This window comes from Elaeis guineensis, chromosome 5 (genome assembly GCF_000442705.2).
Source record: "Elaeis guineensis isolate ETL-2024a chromosome 5, EG11, whole genome shotgun sequence".
In the NCBI taxonomy this organism is placed as follows: Eukaryota; Viridiplantae; Streptophyta; class Magnoliopsida; order Arecales; family Arecaceae; genus Elaeis; species Elaeis guineensis.
Window position 1 is genome coordinate 438,921 of NC_025997.2, and position 21,862 is coordinate 460,782.

The following is a 21,862-nucleotide window of genomic DNA, read 5'->3' on the forward strand; positions in this document are numbered from 1 at the left end:
TCAATATGAAGCATCCAAGCTCCAAAAAAGAGATACAACAACTTAATGAAAGAATTACCACACTCAACCAATTCATCTCAAAGTCAGTAAAAAGATGCTTGTCCTTCTTCAAGATCTTGAGACAAGCAAAAAATTTCTCATGGTCAGACAAGTGCCGACAGTTCTTCAAAGATCTAAAAAAATATCTGACGTCTCCACTATTGCTTACAAAATCAAAGATCGGAGAAACTCTGTATCTCTATTTGACGACTTCGACGAAAGTAGTTAATTCGATACTCATCTAGGAGGATGAAAATTAAATTCAACGACCTATTTACTACACCAATAAAGTGCTTTATAATGCTGAAATAAGATATTCAAGAGTGGAGAAGATGATCTATATCCTAATCATGTCATCACAGTGACTTCGTCCATACTTCCAAGCACATTCCATTGTTGTCTTGATAGATCAGCCGTTGAAGATAATTTTATACCGACCTGATACTTCAGATCAAATGATAAAGTGGATAATAAAACTCAGTGAGTTTGATATTCAATATCGCCCACGTCCATCGATGAAGGCACTAATTTTGATCGATTTCATCACCGAGTGTACCATACCTAACAATAATCCTGAGGATGAATCCAATAATCAAATAAAGCAAGTTGAAACTCTCAAGCCTGACTTAACATCGGTGTGGGTGCTATATATTGATGGAGCATCTAACACACAAGACAGTAGAGCCGGTCTCATTTTCACCAATTTTAAAGGGATTATAACCGAATATATCCTTCTATTTAATTTCAAAATTTTAAATAACTAAGCCGAGTATAAAGCTCTCCTAGCCAGCTTGAAGATTGCTAAAGAGTTTGACATTGACAATCTGAAGGTCTTCACCAACTCACAGTTGATTACCGAACAAGTTAAAGATAAGTTTGAAGTCCGAGACTCCATTATGATAAAGTATCTTCAGAAAATAAAAGATCTTATATCAACCTTAAAATATTTTGAGATCTCTCACATTCTAAAAATAAAAAATGCTTGAACTGATGTACTTTCTCAACTTGCAACAACTTCATTCAACTTGCTGGATTGGACATTCATCGAATGCCTTACATAGCAGAGCATTGATAAAGTCAAAGAAGTGTTACAAGTCAATGACGAGCCAAACTGGATGGAACCGATCATCCAGTACTTGATCGATGGAACTCTACCTGTAGATCCTTCTGAAACCAAACGACTAAGATGGATGGCCTCACAATACATCCTGATGAATGGATAACTCTATAAAAAGTCATTCTCTCTTCTCTTACTGAAGTGTTTAAGACCAGCGAATGCCGACTATGCATTTCGAGAAGTTCATGAAGAGATTTGTGAAAATTACTTGGGAGGTAAATCTTTAGCTTATAAAGTTTTACAACAAAGATATTATTGGTCTACCATAAAGAAAGATGCAGCTGAACTTGTATAAAGATGTGAACCATGACAGCAGTATGCAAATATACAACATCAACCAGCCAGTCAGCTAACATCAATTGTTACACCATGGCCCTTCACACAATAAAAATTGACATACTTGGTCATTTTCCTCCGGCATCCGATCAGAGAAAGTTTATTGTAGTTACCATCGATTACTTCATCAAATAGGTAGAAACTGAATCTTTGGGATAAATCATCGAAAATAAGATAGAAGACTTTATTCAGAAGTCAATCATATACAAATTTGGTCTACCACACACCATCATCACTGATAATGGTCGGTAATTCGACAATCAAAATTTCAAAAAATTCTATGTAAAATTTTATATTACACACAAACTTACATCAATCAACCATCCACAATCTAATGGTGAGGTGGAGATAACCAATCGAACGATCCTATATGGTCTCAAGACTAGACTGAATCAAGCTAAAAGCTTCTGGGTGGAAAAACTATATCCGATCTTATGGGCACATCGGACAACTTCTCGCATACCGATGGGAGAATCACCGTTCAACCTGACTTACGAAATAGAGATGATGATTCCACTTGAGATCGGATTACCATCGATAAGAGTGGAATTGTATAATGAGCCAAGCAATTCAGAATATTGGAGAGCCAATTTAGACTTACTTTTGAAAGTCCAACAGCAAGCTCAAGTTCGGATGGCAGCATATAGGCAAAGAGTAGCCTGGTATTATAATGCAAAAGTTAAACCGAATGTCTTCCATCCAGGAGATCTAATTCTAAGAAAGGCAGAAGTTTTAAAGCCTCTGGATCAGGAGAAGTTATCTCCAAATTGAGGACTCTACAGAATAATCGAGATACTTCGATCGGATATATATCGGCTAGAAACTCTTGACAGAATGACTATTTTTCAAACTTGAAATATCAATAATTTGAAGATGTATTATCAATAAAGTTGTTCATATGTACAATATTTAGAATGAAACATTGGAATTCAAAATCGTGAAAGCTTCAATCAACTACATCTATAAAATGACATTAGGCCGATAAATAATCGATCAATTTTATCAACTGTATGTCAGTTTTCTATTGTAAAAATTGACATACCGACTATATCTTGATTTTTCACTGTAAAAATTAACTCTAGTTGAATGTCTACTTATGCTAACTTAGTTTTAATTAAGTAAAATATTATGCCAATTCGGCTTCGATCGAATCAAAAATATCTAAATACACCGACTTGACTACAGTCAGTCAAAGGATATACAGTTTATCACTATCTATCAAATATCTAAACATACCAACTCAACTACAATCAGTCAAAAGATATTCAGCTTATTACCGTCTATCTAAATGCCTAAAAGACGTATAAGGTATGTCAACTGATACTCGACTAATGGACAAATTCTACTACAGTTATTACTAAACATCTAATTTATCGATGAGTAATCGGTTGCCCGACTGTGATTCCACAATATTGAAAATACAAATATAAAAAGAGAGTTTGTACTTAAAAAAAAAATTTCATTCATTGAAGAGAAAAGTTACAAAATTGGACCCAAGGTTCGATTATAAAATTTGTCTGATTATAAAAAGAAAAAAAAATGTTACATCGATCACTAGTCAGTTTCTACATTATCTTGCTCTGACACAGCTTCAGTAGTCGGAGCAGGTCCTGGCGCAGTCGATGTATCTCCTTCAACTGACACGGTGCCCTCTTCAATAGCCTCTTCTCCCAGAAGAAATGATACTGCTCAAGTCCAAGTTCGAAAATAATTTTTTGACTGCATCTCGACCGTCCTCGTATCCAACACAGTAGGAGATGAATCCGCCCTCGAGAATATCCTCCCTGAATTCTTTCGAATCCTTGAAGTTCTCGATAGCCAAACTCAGGATGCATCTCGTCGACTCTGCTTCTACCTTTATGGAGGCTGACTCAGCATTAGCCAGTGCTAGCCTCTCTAGAGTGGCCCGATGCCTTCCACACTCCACTTCCAGCTCTTCAATGCAGCCGTCTCTCTCTCTAGAGTCGACTGACAGAGTGCTTCTTGCTCCTGATTCGAAACTTGAGAGACGTGATGTTCTAATGAGCCGACTCAAGCTTGGCTCTGGAGGACTGAAGGTCAGCCGTCATATGAGAGATTTCTTCCTCAAGCTTCTTCTCTCATTCAGTTGCCGTCTACAGTTGTTCGACCGTAGAGTCTTTTCGGTGTTGACGGCCACCACCTTATCCATCCATGACCGACGAAAGTTGGTAATTTTTTTATATCTGCTCTTTAAAGCGTGCATATCGTGTGCCCACTGCAAAGAAAAAATAAGTCAAGTCAGATCAAAAAAAAAAAGAAGAAAGAACGTCGAAAAATTACCCCAAGTATCGTTGGATAAAAGGAAGAAAACATCTTGGACACCGTTCGATTCTTTTTGTTCTCCTTATCAGTCGAGAGAAATGCAGCTTCGATAAGTCGTCTAGCCAATAATGGATTGACCAGGGCTGACTTACCAGTGAAGATTTGGATGTCGAAGAAGGTGGGAAGGCCCACGGATGACCCATCATCGGCAGAGATTGTCGATGCCTTCCCCTGGTCACCAACCGACGGTTGTGCGCTTGAGATCGCTACGAAGTAATTGCTTGACTGTGCCCGAGATCACTCCACTGGAGGAATAGCTGGTGCAGTAGTAGATTGTTCGGATTCGGCTACGACTGTTGATTCAGTCCAAACCCCCACTGATGGAGCCACTAATCATTCTGTCGCGGCCCCTTCGTCTCTCACCATCCTGACTCCAACGGACGGTGCATCAGTTGGAGGAAGCATTGTCGGAGCCGACAACACTAGGACCGGCTCGGGAGCTATCTCCGATGGAACATCGGATTCTCTTGCCGGTACCGATGGGGTATCAACCCGATTCTTTCTCAACGATCGAAAAGATCTAGCGTCGATCGCTGCATTCTTCTTGGCAGCATGTGAGTGGATGTCAGCAGCTATAACTCGTGCCCTCGTCTGCATAGCTATAATCAAAAAATAAAAGATCGATACAAAGTTTGGAAACAAACAAAAGAAAAAGTGAAGTGACAGATTATGTTATATCTAAAGAAGTTATCGAACTAAGTCCAGCATCACAGAGAGCCGTTCAGTTATCAGCTTTCAATGCGGTGGAATTTCTATATCTTTTAATCGAAAGAAGTCTTTCTGATCGACAGAATCCATCTGACTATTCTCGTTGGAGCTAGTTCTCGGATCACCCCAACACGAAGGAAAGCCCTAGGGAGTTGAAGAAGAAGCAAAGAAAAATTGATTCTTCCATCTGTGAGTGGACGATGGAAGACTGGAGATAAAAGAAAGACCCTTCTTTGGGTTGAAAAACCACCAACCCTTAACCTTAGGGTGAGGACGGAGAACAAAGAAAGCCTAAAACAAAGAAGGACGAGGATCAATCAGGATAAAATGGCATAACAAAACAAAACTTATAATCAGTCGGATAAAGTTTAGAGCCAGTTGAGCAGGACAAAAATCATAATAGTCAAAAAAATTTCAGACGAACTACGAAATTAAAAATCGAAGATCAATCCGAAGGTCCTCGACATAGAACGCGACCTGGTCCAAAGGAGGAGAATTCATCCGACCATCTGAATCAGGAGCGAAAAGTTGATATTGCTTCGGGATATAGTACTGTTTTCGAAATTGTTCAACATTGGGCCCAGATAAGGAAGAGACTTCCATCTCCAGATCCGAAGGAAAATTGTCGGTCAGATTCTCCAACCATCTTGAGAAGATGAAGCCTTCTTACTTGCCATTGAAAATGAGAAACAAAATAGAAAACCCTAAATGAAGGAAAGAGGAACTCGACCTAGAGCCAAAGATGATGCAAGGAACAGAACTCGAAAAGCTCCTAACACTAAGGCAAAATCTTCTGACAGAACCTTCTATTATAGAGGAAAGCGACAAATGCAAAAGTAAAGTCCAAATAAAAGTGACTTTATATATATAAAATCTCTCAACGATCCAGATAAAATCATTCAAATCAGGATCTCTTTAAATGTCGACACGTGGTTACATTGAGACCAACCATTAATCGGATGGTTCGATGCACCTACTCCCAGATCACGCCACCTCATCATTATCCACGTGAACGGCACAGAGCCAATAACATCTAGACACATGGCCAAGATCTACTAGTCAGAATTAAATCATCCAAATTTTTTAGGTGCCGAATTATCTTCTCGAAATGACAGCCCAATGATGATCTCACAGTTATCGAAACCACAAAATAGCTGAAGCCCCTCATATTTCAAAAAGGCATTAATGCCAGCAGTCGAATCAGAGCTCGAAATAGCACGTGATAACTCTCTTCATCCAACGTAATAGACTACGTGACAACATGCACATCAGACTACTTTGAACTTGGAAGTGAGGGGCAACTGTTGGGATAATTCAACCGACTCTCGATTCTGACTCTGAATAGACCTCATGGACACAAAATACCGACCTACAATCGGCTATCTTCAGCCATCGATTGACTTAGCCATGACAACTCAATTAATTTTAGATCAATGACCATCGACATATCAGAGTTACTGATCGATGATCACTCAGATCTCCACGACTACTACCAACATACGATCATTATTACTAACATATAATTGACTTACCTGAAACTGCCAGCATAGGAAGCACGTAATGGCTAGAACATGATCAGTGGTGGGTATCACCACCCACCCCATGATCATATGATGCAGAACGTGCGGGACCCACATGTCTTATCATTACAGACAGTTACCAACTATTCATCTATGAAAGGAGATAAATGAACAGTATTTGGTAAGACACTTCTGAGCTGAAACTCTATCATTTTCAAAATTTTATCTACTGTTCATCACTCTCTACTGACTTAAGCATCAAAGGATCCCCATCGGATACAACTTTGGTCAGTACGGACTTCTTTTGTAGGTGCTCTTCTTCGACGACGGACGCAACAGGGGATTGGCCGCAAAAGAAAGGTTAAAAGTTAAAACACATAGCAGGCGGCATTTGATCTAAAACTATTTGGACGCACCCCGTCCCATGAAACAAAAATCATAAGGGCAGATACTAGAGAAAAAAATAATGGAGCAAGTTTTTGATTTTGCTATTTTTTTTAATATTAATCTTAAAGAAGAAACTTTTAAGTCAAATATTCCTTTTACTAATGGAGTCATCGTTAATCTTATAATTTAAAATGAAAAAATGTGATATTCTCTTTTTTTCCTTATTTTCATAATATATTTTTCATCGATACATACTATCTGGCCAAATAATACACTTCAAGCAAATTAGTCATTAAATAAATCAATACATACCTCTAAATAAATTGATACATAATTTTTGAAGCATGGAGTTTACTAATACATAGTACACAGCCGAATAATACATACTTAGTAAATTAGTCATTTAACAACTCAATATGTATTTTTAAGCAAATTGATATATATTTTTTCAAAACACTATTTTTATCAGTATATATTATATGGTATAGCAATATACATGCATTAACTTCTTGATACATATTACAAGCTTCTTTGATACATATCTAACAGTAATCGAATATATACTTCTAAGTAAATTAATACACAGTTTCTAGAACATAAAATTTACTAATATATAGTGACGACTAGATAATGCATACTTAATAAATTAGTCATCTAATAAATTAATACAATCTTCAAACAAACTGATATATAATTTTTAAAATATTATATTCATCAGTACATAATATATGGTATGATGATACACATTGATTAATATTCTAATATATACTATAAGCTTTTTTGATACACACCTAAAAATTATGTATCTATTTATCTACAGGTGTGTATTGTGTCATCATTGGATGTGTATCAAATAAGCTTATAGTATATATCAAAAAATCAATGAATATATATCATCCGACTATATTGTATGTACTAGTGAATATAATACTCCAGAAATAATATATCAATTTATTTGGAGGTATATATTGGGTTGTAAAAAAATTAATTTGCCCAGTGTATATCATCTAGTCGTATACTATATATTGATGAACTTTATATTTTGAAAACTATGTATTAATTTATTTAGAGATGTATATTAACTTATTTAATAATTAATTTTAGTATGTATCATATGGCCATGCAGTATGCATCGATAAAAAGTATATACTAAAAATAAAAAAAAAAAGAGAATGCCATATTATTTTTTAATCACGGAACTGAAAACTTCATTAGTAAAAAAAATCTTTAACTTTTAGACTTAATTTTTAAGATTGGTATTAAAAGAAACATGACAAACTATGAAAGCTACCCCATATGATATTTTATGGTGCCTGCCTCATATGATTTTTGCTCGTCCCCATGACCCAATATCCACATTCATTTCGGGGAAAGAAAAAAATGCAATCATGAATTTCTCATAGGAGTAATTCTTTGTACACTACATGCAGTGCAATAGGGGCGCACCACCCAATAACATTGGGACACATAGCGCACTTAGATAGGACAGATATTTAATATCATTCATTTTTTTTTTCTAATTTTTAATGACAAAAATATCTTTCTCTCCATAAAACAGAGAAAGAATAATATTATTACTTTTTCATGTCTTGTATGATTGTTTAAGAATATATATGATGTTTTGAACAATATATATGTCTTCCTACATCTTTATAACATCCTAAACAATATATATAACTTTCTGATATCTTATATGACTTTTTGTAAATATATATGACATCCAAAACAATATATATGACTTTTTTATGAATATATATGATATTCTGAATGACATATAACTTCTTAATGCTTTATATAACTTTTTATAAATATATATGATATCTTGAATAATATATATGATTTTTTAATATCTTATATAACTTTCTCTTGGTTATAATAATAAACAAAAAGTCATATAAAGTATCAGAAAGTCATACATATTATTCAGGATATCACATATATTAGCAGAAAGTTATATATATATTATTTAGGATGTTATATATATTGATAGAAGGTCATATAAAGTATTAAAAAATTATATATATTACTCAGAATATCATATATATGCATAAAAAGTCATATATATTGTCAGAATATCATATATATTCACAAAAAAATTATACAAAGTATTAAAAAATTATATATATTATTCAAAATATTATGTATATTCATAGGAAGTCATATATATTCATAGAAAGTCATATAAGATATCAACAAACCATATATATTATTCAGGATGTCACAAATATATAGAAAGTTATATATATGGTTCGAAACGTCATATATAGTTATAAAAAATCATATAAAGCATTAAGAAATAATAATACTATTCCTTCTTTATTTTATGGAGGAAAGAACATTTTTATCACTAAAACTTAAAGAAAAAAAACTGAACGATATTAAATATCTATCCCATTATTAAATATGCTACGCACTCTAATTTGATTGCACCGCATGCGATACACAAAGACTTTCTCTTCCTCGTAGTAAAGATTTGCCATCTAATGAATTTTACTAAAGAACTATTTTTTTTTATAGATAAATATCATAAAAAAGTTAATCGATTTTTATATTGACCAACTTATCTATATTTTTATATTTCTTTAGATGAATAAAATATTTTTTTATGAATAATATTTATCCATGAAATGAAAAAAATCATATCCATCTAAAAAGTGGGTAAATTATTTTTTCATCAACTAAAAAAATAATCTTTTTATTTTATTCCTAACCCTGTAATAATAATATAATAATATAATACTGTGTTATATAAAATAAATATAATATTATTATCAAATAATAATATTTTATTATTTTTATATAATATATTATTATAATAATATGATGTTATAGCATATATCGTATATTATTATAACAAAAAATAATATTTTTATTTTATTCCTAACCCCGTAATAATAATATAATACTATGTTATATATAATAAATATAATATTATTATCGGATAATAATATTTTATTATTTTTATATAATATATGATTATAATAATATGATGTTGTAGTATAATATCTTATATTATTATAACAAAATATAACATAATATAATAACATATTATTTTAATATATATTAATATTATATTATACGTATAATATATATTATATATATTTATGAATAAATATTATATAATATTATAAACTATAATGCATAAAATATAATATACTATATTATATTATTATATATGATAATAATTATATAATAAAAAATAATATGAAAAATATGGATAAATCTTAACAACTTATTCAAAAAACTAATAATGTAAAAAAAATATTGATAACAAATTTTTAAACTATTTTTTAATGCATAAAAAAATATGAATAAATTATTTTTTTATTTAAATATTGTTTGAAAAATATTTATCCAGAAAAATATAAATTCAAATAAATTTTTTATCAACCAAAAAAATAGATCCTAAAGAACAGCAATCTGACATCCTTTAAACTTTCTTTTAAAAAAAGATAATATCATTGAAAAAAAAATTAATAAATAACTTTAACATGAACAATTTTTGGCAGAAAACCACAGAAACAATCGAAAATTTTCAATAGCATCTTGATAATAGAAGAGTAAAATAATAATACAATGAAGATGCTTTATTTGCTAGCATCTCTCGTAACGAAAAGATAGCATTCTTCATGCTAGCTTGGTCTTCCAAAAGTTTTGCATGTCAAAAAGCACCTGGAGTTGCCAACATGTAATGTAGTGCTATTCCATTTTAGTCTAAAATACAAATCCTTAACATGAGGCTTGAAGTAGGACGAATTCCACCACCTATTCTGTAAAAGTTGCCTCAGCTAGATCGATAGCTCTAGCAAGAGCTGCAGCCTTGTTCTCGCATTCTCTCTGCTCATCATCCGGCTTGCTGTCTGCCACAATACCAGCTCCAGCCTGAAGATGTGCTACCCATTCCTGGCGCCTGTTCATGTCCTTGTACGAATACATGGTGTCATTGCGGCTCCCCGTTGGAAATACAATTGTCCGGAGAGCAAGGGCAACATCCATATCACCAGAAAATGAGACACCTCCAAAACCACCACTGTACGGTCCACGCCTTTTGACTTCTAACTGATCGATTAACTCCATGGCTCTGACCTGGCACAAAACAGAAGCGATGTTTAAGTTACAAGGGAACAAAATAAGAGAAAAAAATTGTTGTAATTCAGCTGGCCACCACCAGGCAGAAACAGGAGAATCCAAATTATTTGCTTGTTGTGAAGAACAGCTTTTTAATCCTGAACAAGAATATATTCAAGATTAGAAAATATATGTCAGGTCATTGGATACGGATGAATATACGAGCATCCAATCATTGAATCCTAATGGAATCTGCATGGAGTTAGTACTCTGTGAAGAGCTGAAGGCCACTAAAATACTAAACATGTAAACATCATGAGACATTCATATCCTTAATTAAACAGTTATTACAGTCCAGAAGGAGAGTGACTACACAAACTTGATTTTGAATTCACCACAAACGCACCATAATGAAACCACAAGGACCAATTGTTCATAAACTAGTTAGCAATAAATACAAAGAATTACGGCTATGGAAATGGTGAGGCATATGCAACAATATGTTAATATTGAAAACAATGGTTGTGGAAATGGTCAAGCATAAAACCAAGCAATTAAAGGAAGGCACATGGTCAGCATGGAAGAGGGAAAATCTTGGCACAATAGTAGGGTTGCTCCATTTTGATCCGGAGGTCATAGATTCAAAATATGGAAATAACCTCTCCATACATGAAGGTATGGCTGCATATATCTAATCCTCCCTGGAACGACGGGAGCCTCATGCATTGGGCTACCCTTTTTTATACTCTTGGTTGGGCAGACTTGTTGGTATTGGCTGCAATAGGTTCTTTGCAATGGATGCCTAAAAGACATGTTAATTCATTCTTCAGAGAGTGAAGGGAATTAGATGATTCAATCTGCAAGGATATAGATCGCCCTTGCAAAGATGATAAGAGAAAACGGATATATTGAGGTTAAGTCTAACAAAATACTTGCCAGAAATAACTAACAGGTAAAATAATAATGTAAACAGGAATATAGCATCAAACAGAACCTTTGGAGCTCCACTGACTGTTCCAACTGGCAATGCAGCTCGTAAAGCATCCCAGCCAGTGAGATGATCAAACAACTCTCCAGTAACCTGCAAAGGTTTATAACAATATGAATATCAAACCACACTTCTTTGTAGCATCCATTATGAATGACTACTTATCAGATTTGGAAGTCGAGAAGATTGTAATTATTAAGAATTGGCATTCAGCTTGGTTCATCTTGGTAAAACCCCCAACCCACCCCCCCCGCCCTGCCAAAAAAAGGGAGGATGTGGTTAAAAAAAAAATCAAGAACCGAAAAGCTTGAAACCACAAAATTCAACTTGTTTAGTCTTTTCAAATTGGCATTTGAAGAAAAAAGGGAAAAAAAACTCAGGTATGTGGATTGTTATAATCCATGGCCTGGTAAACAAATTGTGGCACGGTTACAGGTAATCATACTCAAATGACATGTGGTGTTCAAGATTGGTGTTTTAACATTGTTATCATGCTCTTTAACTCAGAAACCAATTCTCAGTGATAACCATAACCATTCCATCCAGTATAATAGAAAAAAAAACTTCAAGATTCATTGCCACCTCCCTTTCACAGGAAAGGACAGAAATATAGACATCAGCAACTAAATCAAGCACTTCAACTAAACTCCAAAGAGCAAAACAAAAAGGCACTGGATCAAAGATTACAGATCCATACCGAACCATCCGGTTCAGAGCATACTGAGCCGTGCCAGCAGCGGATTGGGATAGCTCCAGCAATCCAAATGAGAAACCAGTAAACGAGGGGGAGAAGGAAAGGGAGGAAAAGAAAGAGAGGAGGGGAGGAAGGAGAGGAAGAGGGCCTCCGAAGGCTGCCAGAAAGCCGTCGAGACCATTGTTAAGCCTACTAGAAAACTAGAGGGGCTCCGCCCTCCTCCCGATCGAAACAAGACTCCTATTTCGATCGAAAGGAGGATAGAACCCTGCCTCCGGTTTTTCAACAAGCTCGGTAGAGGCACAGCGAATGGCCTCTAAAGGCCCTCTTTCCCTCTCTCTGTCTCTCCCTCCTCCCCTCCCCTCTCTTTTCCTCCCTCCTATTCTCCCTCCGCCCTCTTGCTGCATCAGTTCGCACCAGTAGGGAACAGCATAAGAGCATACCGAACAGTGCCACTGGCCAACCAGTCTGGGCTCCGATATCGGAACGGTGAACATTGCACTCGATGTTATGCACAAACAGAAGAAGAATCAGAACTACTTCACTGACTCACAACATGGTACAGCCAAGATCATTGGGTTGCATAGTTAGTCACATATAATCACCCATATAAAGAGTTTCCAATTAGACCTAGAGCGAAGCTTATTTTTTCATGACTCTACTACACTATCACTATATCCACACAATGATGAACACTATGGAATGAAACAAATGGAAACGCCAAAATTTAGGGAAATAGAACAAAATGCAAATGAATCCTTACAGCAGAACATAGCATAGAACACATCCATCCATACAAATATAAGGAAAAAAGACAGAAAAATAAAAGAACATGACAGACTTGCTTTTGCCTTTAATATAGCAATGCAAACTGGTATCGCATTGACACAAAGCATCGGACATGCCTAGAAAGGACAAAAAAAGCCAGGACATGCATATTATGCATGTTTCATATAAGTAGGCCATAAACATCAACTGACAATTATTTACCGGCATCTGCTCTACCAATATCCAAATGCTGTGTTGATTATCAATCTCAATTCAATCAAACCAATAAATACATAAAGCCATTCATCCATTTTATATAACAAAACAAGGGCCTGACCGTGGAGCTGATGTGCATCACGTGAGAGTATCTTTCAATATTCATTAGCTTTTCTACCTTTACAGAACCAGGCTTCGAGACCTGTAACAATTGATGTTAAAACATCAGCAAGCAGAAGAAAACTACCTTGGAATCTGGAAAGGAAAAAGAAACCATAAAAGTTTGCAACGCGAACACGAATATACACATAAACCATTGCTATTCAGTACATGAAATTACACCATATGTAATTAATAACAATTTAGAATGATGCAAGAGTGAAATGGATTCACTAACAAAAGACCATAGCCAACATACTCAAGGTTTTACATCCCAGTGGGATAGGGGGCATCCTTGCCATCCCATCCCATTCCTATGAGAAAATGGGACCGGGATGAGATAGGGACTCCAAAACCTATCCATGGAAGAAAAAAGAAGAAATAGGAAATAAAGAAAGGAAGGAAAAAGCGAAAGGAAAAAAAAGAGGAAAAATGAAAGAAAGAAAGAACGGAAGGGAAAAGAAAAGAAAAGAAAAGAAGGAAAGAAGGAAGAAAGGAAAGTGAAAGAAGAAGAAAAATGAAAAAAGAAACAAAGGAAGGGATAAGAAAAGAAAGGAAAAAAAAAGGAAAGAAAGAAAGATAAAAGAAAAAGAAAAAAAAGAAAGGAAAGAAAATGGCAAGAGAGATGGAGGACATCTACAAGGATGCATGACAGGCACTATTGCCAGTATGGGATAGGATAGTGGGGCATCCCATTCAATAGAGAAAGCGGAATACTTCTGTCCCATGGGATTTAAAATCTTGAATATACTATACTTTTTTAGTAAGCCAAATCTTCTTAGGCATATGATACTGCATAAATATACTATGTACATGACAAAATGCAAAAACATGATATATGTCTCGTTAAGACCTTCCTACCCTCCCTCCCATGCCAAACATGAACAACATATTGGGAACTTCGGCCATTAAATACCAAACAAAGATGTTTGAGAAGCGGGAGAATGTGAAGAAAAAACATGTTGAAAGAAGTAGAAATTATGCCTTGAAGCTTAGCTCACTTATGTGAAAGAGAAATAATTAGCTACCTTAGTTGCACTCTAATTCATACAACAGAACTGTTTAAAGGAATGCAGCATCAGCACAGGCCACAAAGATACGCTGCCACATCAGCGATAGAAGCCAACACACTAAACCCCCATCATACAGCAGAATGGATTTTTCAAAATTTTCTCAGATTATAACACATCAAACATCTACTTCAAACTACATGTAAAATCATACTACAATATTGAATTGCAACCAAATGTACCCTAACTTGGAAATTAGTAAATAAGATACTTAGCAAAAATATTAGGAAGGAAAAACAAACCCTTCCAACATCATTCCGCCCCAAATCAACTAGCATAATGTGTTCAGCACATTGCTTTTCATCATTTAGTAGTTGTTCTTCTAGCAACTTATCCTCGTTGTCTGTCTTGCCTCTTCTAGCAGTGCCAGCAAGTGGTCGGTTGATAATCTTTTGCTGTAAAGAGAAAAGCAGTGGTTTTCTTTTTATGATAAATACTCTGGAGAACACATTTTTAAGTCACAAAAGCAGCTTGGCGTGGAAGTCCATAGACTGTATGCAAAACAGACATGTATAAAAAATGCTGGTGAACACTAAATGGTAGTAACATGGATGTCCAACAATTTTAAGCATCCATGGAAATCCAAATAGATCTCAAATTAGATAGGCCCAAGTTGAAAAAAAAAAAAAGAATTTCAGTTAAGACAATAACACAGGCATATATTTTGCATGTCTTTCTTCATGCTTCACTATTATGTTTCTCATTCAACTTTTATACCAATTACCAACATCATAAACCATACAAACTTGGTTTCGCTTTTGGTATTCAGCAAGATCTCAGTTTTTGTGTTTATAAACATGAAAGCTATTAAATAAGAGCATGTTCCTTATTGTTAAAACTAGCTGCTCTGAAAGTCATGTTAACAGGTGTATCATGCAAATTAAATGTTTCTATCTTTTAAGAAGTTTAAAGTACAAGAATGTCATGAAAGATGGAAGTGCAATCATGGGATTAAGATCTCACACAACAGAGAAAATATGGAAAGTTCCCATAGAACAGATGGACATGAGAAATTGGGCGTGTAGAAATAATATGTTTTACTAACCTCATTTACAAGCCAAAAATTATTGCCTAAATTTTCAAGTTTTCTGACTTTTCTTGAAGAGACAAGTACTGAAAGATCACAGACTAAATGGAAACGGGCTGAACACAAGTTTTCTGACATGGCATGTGATGAAGTACCCATGCTTCCTAGAAGGTCAACTAACATTAGCTTTAGATTTATAAAACAGGAAAATCATATAGGAAACGTCCATGCAAGACAAAATCTAATTTAATTTCTAATAATTGGAAGCCCACAACAACAACGTCTTCACCAATAAGAGTGAGAAGTTGAGAAAAGAAATGGAAAACATCAGTTAGGAATATTCCAAATCCTTAAATATAGCAAATGAAATTCAAAAACCTTCTTTACACGAGTAAGAATTTCGGGGCTTGATGCCACAAGAATACATCCTCTTGCCTGGGAAAAAAAATTATATATATAAGCATGATGTGGAATATGTAAGCCATTCATCAGCAAAGAAACTAAGATAAAAAAAAGTTGTTGTAGAGACTTGACTCACTTGCAAATAGGCCATATATGGACTTGGATTCACAATTCTCAACGCTCGATACACTTCAAATGGGTCTGCAAATGTTCGCCTCTCAAATCTCTGGCTCAAGACGATCTGAAAAATATCTCCTGCGAGGATATGTTCTTTTGCCTGGATGACAGCCTTTTTATATTCTTCACTTGTCATGGATGACTTCTTTAATGAACTACCAAACTGACGGGTATATAACTTCACAGACCCAGCAGTAAGCCTAGGTCTACAAAGAAAAACACCAAGTTAGCAAGGCAATAAGAACAGTCAAACCTGGAAAAAAAAAATACAGTATTGTTACTCACACATCAACATTGTGTACCCTAGACAGCAAAATGCCCAACCGATTCCTCCCATCTTCATAGGCCTTCTCAATGGAAGAGTACTGATCTAGATGCACCCAATGAATAACATATGCTTTCTGAGGTCAAAAGTTATGGTACGGTTAACTATATCACCAAAGCTTAAAAGATATAGAATGTTCAAATGATCAAAGTATGGTAACTCTTCTCATCGCTAAGTTACAATTGTAGAATATAAGCACACAATATAAGGTAAAACTACAGCAAACAATGTCTGCTAATAAACTGAACAAGCAGCTTCTTGTGGATGCATGTTGTGAAAAATGAGAATATGGTTGAGCAAGCTAGTCCATGATAGTGAAGAGACCTTGGAAAATAGAAAGTGTGTCATTGGCAACATATCAGAAATATTGATTGTTCATTCCAGATCAGTATTTCCAAACTTTGTACCTTACTAAATTGATCATAATATGATACACACTGCATGCATTCTCAGGAGTTTACCAATGCAAATATGCAATAGCATATGATCCCAAATTATGGTGCTGTAACTTGAAAAAAAAAAAAAAAAAGCAGTGGCTGTACCACTCATACAATCATGTCTCATCTGAGGCAGATGATATTTGTTTGACATGTAAGGAGAAATTTAACAGAATCTGAGAGCAGGGTTAGGCATGGGTACATTTAAGAATTGAAACCAACCATTGATCTTATTTTTCCAAACATCCAAGCACATACTATGTATTTGAAAGTTGTCTAGTAACTGATCAGAAATATGGATGGCTCATTCCAGATCATCATTTCTAAAATTTGTAAAATTTGTACTTCACTAAATCTATCATAATATGATATACAATGCATGCATTCCCAGGAGTTTACCATGCAAAGATGCAATAGCATATGATCCCAAATTAAGGTGCTGCAACTTGAAAAAAAAAGCAGTGGCTGCACCAAATTCATCTGAGGCAGATAATATTCGTTTGACATGTAAGAAGAAATTTAGAATAATCTGAGAGCAGGGTTAGGCATGGGTATATTTAAGAATTGAAATCAACCATTGATATCTTATTTTCCCAAACATCTAAGCACATACTATTCAGTTGAAAGTTGTCTGGCAACCTAGATCAGTGGAAAAGCCACAGATATTCTACATGCCTCATATTCTTCTGTCAATTTTTCCCTCTGGTTTAGCTGCTGCACATATTGTTGTTTACATTATTATATCTTCTTTCATTGCTTATTATATATTTCATTCATGGATCTTGCATAAATTAAACTTGGTCTGTTGACTGTTATTTCCTTTCAGTTGCCACCTGCTTGTTGCTTGACATGGTTCAAGATCTAATTCCAATAAAAATGAAGACTTGCCCTCCCAACTTCCTAACGGACATCCAATAGTTATGAGAATAAGCTGTGGAGAGCATGCCTACTATGTCAACCTCCTAAACATAGCCCAATGCATTAAAAGATGGAACTAAGAGCTTTTCCACTTCATTTGGAGCAATCAATCGTTTATTAAATTCAACACCACACATAATATTATAAGCTGATTCAATGCTTAAAAGCTTCTAAAAAGCATATTTTTTATCAGAAGCCCATTCTGATTAGATGAGGTTAGCTTTATAAATCAAGTTAGAACACATTGATCTTTGAGAACTTATAGTGATCTCTCAAACAGACAGCAATGCTGCAAGAAGTGAAGCTAAGTTCCCAATTGAGGTAAATATTGCCAAAGACAGGGGCTTCCATGTTACTTAGAAGTGGAGTTAGCAGGTTAGGAAATCTACATGACTGGTCATGCATATCAAGCTCTTGGAACCAAAGAGCACCCTGAGGACCCTAAATATGGTAGGGCCAACAGAAAGATAAGTGCAAAGTTGTTAATAGGGGTGTGCAAGGAAACCGACTAAACTGCAAAACCGATCCAAATGACTAATTTTGGTTTGGTTTAGATCGGTTTTTTCATATTTGGTTTGATTTCAGTTTGAAAATTTTTGAAACCAAAAAAATCAGTTCAGTTTCAATTTCGGTTTTAAAAAATCCAATTTAAACTGAACCAATCCATGGGTGTGCACACACGCACACACACACATATATATAGGGGAAGACTTGGGTAAAGTCAACTGGATTTGGGCTCAAATCCGGTCAAGTCAAAACTTTACAATGAGAGTCCAACATCGATGATCCAAGCTGTTGGATATGATCTACTATTTTAAAACTATTTGTACACAAAAAATCATATGATTTGAAAACTCCTAGCTTATGTATCAAGCGATCAAAAATACATCTAATTCAATTTTATTTAGACTATCCAATTTTTGATCACTTAATACAGACTCGGGATCTCCAAATCATATGATTTTTTGTGTGTAAGCAATTTTAAGATATTAGATCATATTCAACGATTTGAATCACTGATATAGGACCGTTATTATAGAGTTTTAATCAGACTGGATCTGAATCCAAATCCGATCAATCTGATTCTAGCCTAGCTTTATGTGTGTGTGTGTGTGTGTTTGTGTATTATATTATACATGAACAACCACTGATTCACTTATATTTTGCCTTAGCCCTACTAGTTTATTGCTTCTATATTTAGCTCATTGAGCCCATCGCATAAGCTGCTCATTTTGTATGGTTAGAAAAAAATTAAAAATGGATAGCAGCCCATTTAGCCCATCCCATAACAATCTATTTGACATAAGCCCAATAGCCCACAACCTGATAAACCAAACCAAACTGATTTTTTCGATTCGATTTGAACGAATTTTTCAATGTGATCTATTCGGTTTCAATTTCGATTTTAGAAAACCGATTTTGAATCAGTTCGGCTTGAAAATTAACTCCAAACCGACCTGAACCAAACCATCCACAACTCTTGTTGTTAAGGGAAATGCCTTCATCTTTAAGTCGCAAACAATAAGCAAACGAACCAAAATTGAACACAATTCTGCAAATAGTATACTTAATATTAATGTAAAGTATATAAGCACAAACACTATGAAGAAGATATTCCAATGATATCCACTTATCTAAGTGATATCTTTCAAGAATTGTTCCAAAGTTTTTCCTAAAGCTTCTTTAACTTTTTTAACTAAATGGCTGTTGTGCTTTTTTATTGATAGAATAATATGTTTTCATGCATCAATGGATGTTAACACCGAAGCAAGAATGTAACACATACTTTAACAACTAATATATAGTCACGTCTAATTATGTGCGCATCTATTGGTGCATGAGCCCCTTCATAAAGAATCAGAGTTGGTTATCCTAGTGGTATTTTGTAAATATATATTTCAAGTTGCCACTGTGATAAAAGATAATGGCAGCATGGAAAATGGGATGGGCTGGTGATGCGCTAGCATGGTCAATACCCTAAAACCCAGAGTCATCTCTAAAAAGTAGTAAAGTAAATTGGAACATGTCACCTAGTGAAGCTTGCATGCAGTTATCAAGGTGAAAAGAAAGATACCTTTTCCACATGATCAAACACTATGACATCATTGTAGAGACCTAAGTGAACATCAGGAAGGTTTCTATCATCCTCAGGAGCATTGAAGAATGGAAGCTTCTTTGTTTCTACGTATCGCATGGTGTCATATGAAAAATATCCCACCCATCCACCTGCCAAGAAAGTTTCACATCCAGTTTTCTGAATCTCCAAAACAGTATCTAACATACCTACGTCATCCATGATGTATCATAATTACAAATATTCACAGAATTCAAATGAGAAATTATGATAATTATCCTATAGATATAAAATATTTCATGTCATTTGAAAGAAGAAACATAATAAAGATTTGAAACTAACAGCAATTTCTTTTCTAGGATTTGATCTTGTTTGAAAGGAAATCGAACCACAAGATTCCCCAGCTCATAATACAAACAACCAATGTCAAACCACAAGAACACAAAGCCTGTTGTAACAGAGCAGAAGAGGAAACTAAAAAACAAGCGAAAAATCAAGAAATAACACACGAGACTGGAAAGATAAGAAACAGAGGAATAAAAGAGATACCACAAAACACATCAGGAAGCTCGTCAATGAGCTGTGGATTCCAGCCCTCCATGATCTTCCTGGGAATTTGCATGGGATCCTGAAGGAACTCCTCCGTTCTCCGCCCTGCTTCATGGTCCATAATCGTGACCATGTTTTCTTTGGCCACAATCTCCATGGCCGGCTGCGCTCCCACTACACTGTAACGGCCCTGGCCACGATGATTTGTTCTCTCAGAAAGGGGAATCGAAAAGATGGAAAGAAATGCATTATTTTGAAAAGAAAAAGGAAAAGGCAAAGTCGGTAGAACAATGGAAAACAGAGCTGACCACATTGGTTCCACTGGAGCCTTGCTCCACCGACTCGAAGAGAAAGCTCGGGGCTGCCCGGTCGTCCTCTTTAACAAGACAGCGGTAAGCGAGCACCGGCGTCAGGTGATCGCAGAATATTGTCTGGTAGAGGGGCAGCAAGTTCCCCCTCCTGGCGGCCTCCGAAAACTTGAAGGCCTCCTCTTTCTCGCCACCTGGAAATGATCATCGGATTAGAATATCGTTTACGGATACTTTCTTCCTCAGCTTGTTCCAGAGAGATACCACGACAACTACCTCGGGCGGCGACGGAGGGAGGATAGATGGCGCAGCATCTGGGGGAGGAGGAGGAGCGGTGGCTCCGGGCGTAACGGAGGGAGGCGGCCCCACTTGTCCGGGTGCAGGAGAGGGAGACCGGGCGTCGGACGCTTGACGGGCCGGAGCACGACGAGAAGACTAGGGCTTGCATCATGATCGTGGATGCGATTGCGGGAGGTCTTCCCTTCTCAGTATCCCACCGGTGGCGGCAGCAGCGAATCAATCAAATCGGCGGCGGTGGAGAGCGAAAGAAATCGGATGGAGCAACGCGAGGGGTTGGGCTGATAAAAGAGGATGAGGAGGTGACTCACAAGAAGAAGGATCTAATGGGTATGGCGCATAACAGTAATGGATAATAATAATGATAATAATAATACGCTGCCATAACAGGAGCGAGCGAGATCTTACTCCTCGGTAATATCAGAAATCATTTAATCTAATTTAATTAATTTGATTTGATGGGGCTTTTGTGGAGAATGGGAACGGGGAGTTAAGCATCAGGGAAAGCGACGCTACCTTCCCTGAATTTGAGGCTGCGGGGGTCTTTCGTCAGCATCCTGCCGACGTTGCGCCGAGGCGGTGGCAGCTAAGGCCCATTATATCGAGAACACATAGCCAGCTCGCTTCTTGAAGCGGAAGGAAGGGAAGAATGATAGGCGGTGTGAATGGGAGAGTAATTTCGGAGGACAGCGGAGAAGGCGGGACGGGAAAGGCAGGCAGGGGCAAGCAGGCAATGGGGTAGGCCCAATCAAGTGGGGATTGCTAGGGTTTTAATTGCCGTGCCCGCTTGTTCCGCGATCGGCCTGACCTAATAGGGTGAATTAGACGGACCGGACTGAAAGAGAAGTCAATACATGGGCTGTGCCAAATTAGATGGACTGGACCGGCCCGTTATGGGCTTGTTGACCGAGAAATCATGGCACCTTTTCGTCTCC

General features: G+C 36.0%; 1 protein-coding gene across 6 annotated transcripts; it reads right to left on the minus strand.

Moving 5' to 3' along the window:
- Window positions 1-9,968: 9,968 nt before the first annotated feature.
- Window positions 9,969-21,665, minus strand: LOC105032581 (anthranilate synthase alpha subunit 1, chloroplastic). 6 transcript variants are annotated; one of them, XM_073257048.1, is made up of 12 exons: window positions 21,444-21,665; window positions 20,895-21,208; window positions 20,631-20,824; window positions 20,323-20,512; window positions 19,774-19,982; window positions 16,305-16,420; window positions 15,979-16,225; window positions 15,819-15,875; window positions 14,656-14,808; window positions 13,306-13,386; window positions 11,513-11,599; window positions 9,969-10,536 (listed from the first exon to the last, which is right to left on the minus strand). In XM_073257048.1, the coding sequence occupies exons 2-12, from the start codon at window positions 21,079-21,081 to the stop codon at window positions 10,216-10,218; spliced, it is 1,842 nt and encodes a 613-aa protein (XP_073113149.1). In that variant the 5' UTR covers window positions 21,082-21,208; window positions 21,444-21,665; the 3' UTR covers window positions 9,969-10,215. The 6 variants fall into 6 exon arrangements, 5 of the variants coding, with proteins under 5 accessions (XP_073113149.1, XP_073113150.1, XP_010905356.1 ...); XM_073257049.1 differs by having other exon boundaries at window positions 21,336-21,665; XM_010907054.4 differs by having other exon boundaries at window positions 19,774-19,925; window positions 20,907-21,208; window positions 21,444-21,661.
- Between the last annotated feature and the right edge of the window lie 197 nt (window positions 21,666-21,862).

What these genes read in the sequence shown, in the direction of transcription:
- LOC105032581 (XM_073257048.1), bottom strand. Translation starts at nt 21,081, where the DNA reads ATGATGCAAGCCCTAGTCTTCTCGTCGTGCTCCGGCCCGTCAAGCGTC. An exon ending in CGCCCGAGGTAGTTGTCGTG is followed by an intron (nt 20,825 to 20,894) that starts GTATCTCTCTGG and finishes GATCATTTCCAG; the next exon opens with GTGGCGAGAAAGAGGAGGCC. An exon ending in TGTTTGATCATGTGGAAAAG is followed by an intron (nt 16,421 to 19,773) that starts GTATCTTTCTTT and finishes TTTTGACCTCAG; the next exon opens with AAAGCATATGTTATTCATTG.